The sequence below is a fragment of the Plectropomus leopardus genome, chromosome 2 (genome assembly GCF_026936395.1).
Source record: "Plectropomus leopardus strain MGB_pleo_1.0 chromosome 2, ASM2693639v1, whole genome shotgun sequence".
NCBI classification, from domain to species: Eukaryota; Metazoa; Chordata; class Actinopteri; order Perciformes; family Serranidae; genus Plectropomus; species Plectropomus leopardus.
Genome location: NC_142177.1, coordinates 28,308,606 through 28,316,669, shown reverse-complemented (window position 1 = coordinate 28,316,669; position 8,064 = coordinate 28,308,606). Strand labels below are relative to the sequence as shown.

At 36.3% G+C, this 8,064-nt stretch overlaps 1 protein-coding gene across 1 annotated transcript; it reads right to left on the bottom strand.

The window, feature by feature from the left end:
* Positions 1 to 1,870: 1,870 nt before the first annotated feature.
* On the bottom strand, positions 1,871 to 6,113 carry LOC121961202 (uncharacterized). Its single transcript, XM_042511099.2, has 7 exons — positions 5,592 to 6,113; positions 5,326 to 5,436; positions 5,010 to 5,144; positions 4,861 to 4,927; positions 4,437 to 4,750; positions 4,260 to 4,352; positions 1,871 to 4,031 (listed from the first exon to the last, which is right to left on the bottom strand). The coding sequence occupies exons 1-7, from the start codon at positions 5,665 to 5,667 to the stop codon at positions 3,949 to 3,951; spliced, it is 879 nt and encodes a 292-aa protein (XP_042367033.1). The 5' UTR covers positions 5,668 to 6,113; the 3' UTR covers positions 1,871 to 3,948.
* Between the last annotated feature and the right edge of the window lie 1,951 nt (positions 6,114 to 8,064).

Here is an 8,064-nt window from a genome sequence, read left to right as displayed (position 1 = left end):
CAGAAAGGGAAGAGAGAGGGTATGACGTGCAGCAAAGGGCCAAGGTTGGAATCTAAACCTGCAGCCGCTGCGGCACAGACACAGCGTTTTGTACATGGGGCTTGCTAATAAATAAGGTGAAACATGGTATTGGTACGTTTTCCATTTTTTTACGTTTATACCTTTCTCCCAACTCACTGCCAGCCAGGAAGCATCTCTCGTGGTGAACGTTTGTATTTCCTTACCACTGCACAAAAAAACCCTTAACACCATCTAACATCTGGCTTTTTATGCAATGGGAATGCATGTGATCGGCATTCATACCCGGGTCAAATGACTATGCAGTAGACACGGATATTAATCGCTTCCGGCTCCAATCGGCATTGATGGGAATTCAACACCTGGGTGAACGAGCTAATTTCAGCTCCTTAACTGTCAAGATGCAATAGCGTGCTGTCACAAATTACCGTCCGTTTTCTCCTAATTGGCGCTCAAACGTTATTCCAAGTTAGTCTGCATTGACTTATAAAGAGAGACTGAATAAGTAAGAGATACATAAAGAGAAATAACAACTGACAATATTTAAAAGACCTCTGTTCCTGCTGCTGCCTGCTGTTTACTTGTCTCCTGTTTGTCTATTCTCAGGCCTGTCCGTGATATTGCACAGACACACAAATAAAACAACCTACACTCACACACAGCAACTGACAGGAAGGCAGACTCGTGTGCTGTAGCGCTGTGTTTACTGGCAGTGGGAATGCAGCAATCGCCTATATTTAGCAGGTTTACCCATTTCTGAAAAACCTGCGTGCATGTATTAAATTTTGGTGGGAAAGGGGTATATTTTTGAGGCCAATATCACCATATTGTTCTAGGGAAGGGGTGTCCAAACTTTTTTAATGGGGGGCAAATAAGATGATGTGAGAATACCTGGGGGTCAGCTGCTTTTCACTTGAAGTTGGTTATTTAAAAAAAAAAAAAAAACAACCATACAAATGACAGAAACGCAACTGTTTCATCTTTAAGTGAAAACATATTCAACTCTTCACTGCTCCTGAAATCCCTTGCTCTTGACTTTATGATTCTTTGCTGTGGCTACGTCTGCTACCTGAGGATATATCTATGTTAGGTAAATGTAATTTGTTACCGTCTTTCTGTGAAAACACATTAGTTCAGTCTGCGTAGGTCCTACTTGGTGCATGTTCACAAACTTTAGGATAGTTCTGCAATTGTGAAGTGAATGAAATAAAATGCAGGCTGGCTTAATTAACCAATATTGTGTTAATCATATTGTGTATTTTGAAAGACCAGCCAAGAGCTGTTTAAAATCAGTCTGCAGGTCTAGAGTACTGTCAATCTAACAATGTGGGTTGTCAATGTCAATCGCTGCCTGGTTGTCACACACAAATACAGAACTGCTTTTTGCATTAAAAATAAAATAAGTTAATGGATATTTATGAATATTCAATGCCTGTATTTTATATAGTGGAGCAAAACTGTTATTTAATGCAAAAAGATTTTGTGCCTCTTTTGCAGTGCCATTTTTCATGTAATACTGCCTGTATTAGGCCAGAGTGCACTGCACAAAAGCCTGAAAATTATGCCCAAGGTCTAAGTTACAATCAGCTTTACATAATTAATGCCACTCACAAAAGGGGGCTAAAATGTAGCTTAAAAATAAAGACATACTATATGCACAGTTGATGGCATGTTGTTTAGTGAGACAAGTTGCACCTATTTCTACAAAAAGAGAGGCTTTGGTTGGCGTGTTGTTTATAATTCTTTGAAACCACCCACCGACTTCCTGGATCACTGACATTTACTGAAAGCCTCTGCAGGGACTGTTTCCAGCTTAAAGCATATGCATAACAAATGCTCAGACTCATTTGGTATGATTACTTACACAAAAGCCAAGTTTATTTAATAAATTTGTATTAACACATCCCAGGATATAGTACAAAAAAACAGAAAAAAATAACATGATACTTGAAAATAGAAACACACTTTACAATAAGGCCTGGAGAGGACGCTGAAGAAAAGTACATTGCTGAAGTACTCTACTTAAGCACAATTTCAAGGTATCAGTACTTAATTAGTATTTCCATTTTATGATACGAAATACTTCTTTTTTTATTTAGAAGGAACAAATTGTGTTTTTTTACTCCAATACTTTTATTTGGCAGATACAATAAGATTAAGATTTTTGGCAATATATAAATATGATTTATAATAATAAATAAAACACATTGGAATTTAACCAGTGGTTTCCAATCTTTTTGTATTGTGACTTTTTATATTAAAGCGGCATCTATTTGGGGCTTCTTGTCACATTTCCGATGTCAGTGTTTGAGTTAATAGCATCTCCAACAAAGAGACTTTTTTATATTTCATTTAAATAATTGTTAAAATTATTAAATATTCCACAAAAAGATTAGAGGAAAGTTAAAAAGCTAAGACAGATTTGTGTCAGAACCTTTTTTCTTCTCATTTCCAATCCCAGAAAAATCTCAGAACTCCTTACATGTGTCTCGTGACACTCTGCCAGACACCTTTGTTGGGAACCACTGGACTAAACAAGATAACTGTATCAACAATATGAAAACAAGCTACACTGCAACCATCTACAACAGGAAAATTCTGCTTGTACACTGATGCATCAGTATTAACAATCTATATGATATTTGATAATAATTATTTCACTGCAGAGAACTTTTACATTACATACTTTCACATTTTATTGCTAAACCTCTTATGCACTTTTTAGGAATTTTGAGGAATTTTAGGACTTCCACTTGTAATAGAGTAAAAGAGAGCGTCGTCAATGGAATAAATGAGTTGGAATAAGTTTAAAGTTTTTTTCCATGTGTTCTTCACATTGAGCCAGACAGATATGCACAAAGCTACCTGAGATTTGGTGGCTTTTGTATCTGATTTCTTAGCCAAACATAAGTGAATAAAAATAACGAGGGCATGCTTTCATAACTCCTCTGACTACTGACTGGGGAAAAGTCTTCAGTGAGGTTTGAACAACATGAAAGTCTGTACATTTACGACATCAATCTTTCCAACGGCTTAAACGAAAACATGAGAGGAAGTCTGTCAGTGGGAAAAAGAGGCGCATTTAACTCCACAGGGGAACTCCCCCAAACCCCACACACCACTGAAAGCATTTTTTAACTACTGTTCTCACCTTAACAGAACTGCTACCAGTGGGACAGAAGTGAAAGATCAAATCATTACAAAATAGAGACTGAGAGTCTGCATAAAGAAAGTAAAAGGTTTTTCTTAGACTCTCCATTACTTCACAGTTTAAATCAATGGTATTGATTCTTACCTTTACTGCAATACTGTTCATACTGTATTTCTCAGAAACCTGTCACTTGCCCCATTAAACCATATCACATAGTATAATATCAAAAGGCTTTAAAAAGCAGCAAAAAAAAGTATGTGCATTTTAGCAAGAGTAACAAAGATTGTTAACATACTATAAGGTAATTAGTAGGATTTCTGAGAATCTACATGTCCAAATTTGTAAAAAAAAAAAAATAAAAAATAATAATAATAATATTCTGCTACTTAGAAAGTGATTTTCTTTGAATAAAATAATTTAACCAAAGAAAGCATAACATCTGAAGTAGTAAGAGCAATCTCGTGATATTTAACTTTAAATTGATTTTCAGTTAAATGACAAAAAGTGAGGTATGATTTAAAACAAATCTTTCACATTATTTGCCCTGTATTCTATTGCAACAGAACAAACAAAAGTCAAATATTGACGATAGACTGTGAATACACCTGCTATAATACAGATACAGTAAAAGGTCTTTTTTCTGATGTGTTTTCTAATGTAAAACCAACACTAAAAGGAAAACATAAGTGATAAGTGTGAAGTTATTCATATACGGATATTCTGATCTAAAAATTCACAGTCTTAGTCGACAGTTTCATGCTGAGGAACGTTTCACCTCATTACTCCTCTGGATTCAGTTTGAGAGGAGACTGGATGCTGTCGCCGCTTTCCTCAACTGGCCTTCGACACAATGAGTCATTTTCTGAAAACAAACATTTAGAGTTTTCATTGACTAAACATATGAAGGACTAAAATGTGACTCAAACTAATAAGCATTTTGATCTAAAGTCTAAATTAAATATTGCTCTGCTGTGAGAGCAGTGGGCTATTAATGTTCTCTTAAAACTCTCAGCAAGAAACCAAATATAAAGGGTACATTGTACTATTCCTTTACAAGCAGAATCACTTCACTTTAAATCTTGCAACATACTTTGTTCTGCTGGTTGAGGAGTAATGTGGAACTTGCAGATCACAACGGTCAGTAGAAGCAGTCCAATAATTCCAAATATGAGGAGGGTCATACCTGAACAAGACAACCGAGCCGCAGGTTACTTAATATTATTTACTATGAGGCTAAGTCATAAAAGGATAGCAGCAAATGTTCTACCTGGACCACTGTAGGTTCCCGTGTCTGGTGTGGGGGAAGGCTGCCCTTTCCCCATTGAGGGCACTCTGGGTGTTCGAGCAGCTGTGGTGGTGGTGGTTGGATGGTGGGATGTTACGCTGGGAGGCTGCACTTTGCTTGCTGTGGGAACTCGAGCAGCTGTGTTGATGGTGGTGTTGGTGGTTGTTAAGCGTGTGATTATAGAAATAATTTTGCTTGACGTCGGGGTTGTAGTGATAGAAAGGTTACTTGTTGAATCTAGATTACAGGTGACATCTGATGTGCTACTTCCACGAGTTTTCACTCCTGATTTACATCTAGAATGAAAGATAAAAAACTGTAAACGACAGGTACTCTAGACATTGTTGAGATTACATTTTTATAGGATGATTGTACAGATCTTTTAAAAAATCGTAACAGTACATACTCTGTCCATTTTCGACAGGGCGAGTTCAGTTGTGTGTTGAAATATCCATCTTCACATTTTTTACACTCTGGAAAAGAAAAACAATTATTCACTGCAAAGACATTTTCTTTAACAAAATGTATGCTGTGTTTTGTGATTCTTTTCTGTACCTCCAGGGCTGAATCCAAATCCAATGCTACATTTGCAAGTGGAAGAATCCCTCTCTGAGGGAAGAAATTCTCCACGGCACTGACACTTTGTGTTTGTCACATTGGTGCAGTTTTCTTTAACATCACTTCCATATTCTACGACAAAAAAAAACCAAACAAACATGAGAATTAAAAACCAGCCACGTATTTTGGCTGTATTAACAGATTTATCAGTAATTATGTTGGTGTATAAAATAACATGTAGGTTAATCAGCTATTGCTCAAAGTATCCATGTATTTTCTGTAAAAATGCATCAAACCAAACTTAAACACTTACTGCCACTGCACTTTGTGCATGGTTTGCAGTGTTGGGTGTGATTCTCTTCAGCAGAATAATATCCATTGGGACAAGCTTCACAATTTGTCCTGTCACGTGCTACTCTTTGACCTTGGTTTCAAGTTCAAAAGCACACAAAGAATAAGAGGATGTTGTAAAGTGAAAACCGTAGTAGTATAGTTAGTATACCATAGTTAGTATATTCTACGGCATTCTACAGAATGAGGAGGAAAATTACAGTGTAGTACAAGAAAGCCATACTTTACCTGGTGGGCAAGCATCCAAATCAACAATTAATTCATTAAAAGTTAAAGTGAATACAAGCACTTTGAGCAGAACCATGTTCAATGCTTCAGTGCCGCCAGGTGCCTCTGAGCGTTTCCTTTGTGAAACACCACAGAGTCAGACACCTCACACAAGGGATCACCACGTTATAAAGACATGAAAAGCCCACGTGTTTTTGAGATAATCACTCATTGACTGAGACAACCGTAACCTTTTCTTCGGATGGAAACATTTAAGGTTTGATGTTATAAATAGAAGTGAGGACATAAATTAGCCCAAAATTACAATGTATTCTAATGCCTTGCTTATTATACTTTGCAATGAGAATTTAAAAAAGCATGAATATATGACAAAATAACAGGGATAATGATAAGTTACAGTTTGCTAGTTAGCACTCATACATCATTCTGTATGCTGCCTGAGGTGTGGTCCACACAGCACAGACATGGGTATTCAATTATACTGTAAACAGGCAGAAAAAGTGGTGGGTAGGCTATACCCCATATACCTGCATATACCCACCACTACACAACAGCTTTCCCACACGCAAACTACAATTTTAGACACTGAAAATGAACATTTTCTTAAAACTCCATCCAGGATGAAGATTTTCAGAACTTTGTTTTTTGTGTTCACGAGAAGACTGAAAACAACATCAGAGCGCATCGTTATTAGAGCGCAACATTCTGTGCAATGTGAATGTGGACAAGTAAGCGCTGGCTCTAACATGTTAAATGTACAGTTAGTCCTCCACTATATGGAAGAAGAGAGGTATCAGGGTTTTGTGACTGCCTGTTGGTTTGGCATGCTTTTGCAAGTGCTTACATTGTGTTTTTGCATTTTGTTTTGGACTGAGATTTTTTGAAGAGAAAGGAGAAAAACACTGTTGTCAAAAATACCTGTGTGTGTGTGTGTGTGTGTGGACTAGGCCATATGCTGCATTCACAAGGCACCAGGACAGGTGCAGGACATTTAAAACGCAACATGCGTGACAGTATGTTGTGATGGTGATGCCGTATCGTTTAAAAAGAACGGAATATAAAATGAAAAATAAAATTATTTATCCTCCTTATTTTATGTTATTTTATTTTATGTATTTTTTTCAAGTAATCTCCAGTAATTGTCTAGACTTCCCTTGTTTTTGCCTGGGGTGCGTTCAGCCTCGACAAAACATTTTGAGCCCCTGGTGTCAAGGAGCTATGTAACATCCGGTTGAAAATTATTTCACCGGCAAAGACGGCAAAAAGTGAAAATATTTAAACGTTGTACAGCAAGGGCGTCTAACTTTACCATTGCCAGTATTCTCTGTCAGCCTAATTATACGGTTCTATATGAACTATATGAACACAGCATTTGGATTTTTAAATCATGAAGAAAATCTCAAATCAGTTTTTACAAACTTAAAATCTCTTTTCATTTGTCATTCTGCTGTTTCCAAAGGTCAAGAGTGGACTTAATCACTTCACATTTTTATTGTTGTTATTTACAATTTTGTGATTTCAAAATGTTTTAAACAATATATGTCATTGTAAATTACAATAAATTGCAAAGTTGTGTTTGTTACTACAAAATAATCTTGAAATTAGAAAAAAACATTTTACATGCGCGACATTTTAGTAACAAAATAGCATTGCTGCTGAAAGCCTCTCCATGATGAATGGTTTGTGGATTTCTAAGATGCTGTTTTATTCGACTTTTCTGCATTTCTCGCTGGTACCTGTTACACATTCAGTGAAAGCCTTTACATTTCCAACTCAGCTTTTAACCAAAACATATATTTTGATGATGGACTTTATTTATTATATCAACAGACATCAAACTTAAAAGTGATAATCAGTTTCCATCTGTGCAAGAGTAGCTTGCTCCATTATATTTTTTTTTTTAGGAAACAAATTATCATCTGTAATAAAAACAAGTCTTAGAGATATGCATGTTTATGAACCTTTTTCTGGGTTTTTTTGTTATTTCAGGACTAATTGGAAAATAGGTACGAGGTCTGCGGTTTAACTATCGGAAACTATGCAGCTTAATGTTTTTTTGCCAGTAAGATCATGACATCGTGACTTTGCATACAGACTCAAAGAGCAAATGGAAAGAACCGCATACGCTAGATCAGCCTGCAAGATACAACCACACAAATGTTGGCTTGCTTCTGAAAAAGGATGCTGAAAACACATCTCTGCTCAGCAGGCTATCTCTCAGACAAATTACAAAAAACATTTTAATATCAGTATCCCAAAATTCTCAATATATTCATATTTCATATTTGTTGTAAATCTGAAGCAATATTAACATAAACTCATTGATACGAGTTTTAATTTGATGGCCAAAGCTCAAAGTGAACTTCTGTATTCTGTTCTTACATTTGCAAAGATGTTTATTATCAGAAAAGCCCATTGTTTGTTTCTGTCTGACATCATAGAAGGTTTAAATCAGGCCTCTAAGTGCAGGGGA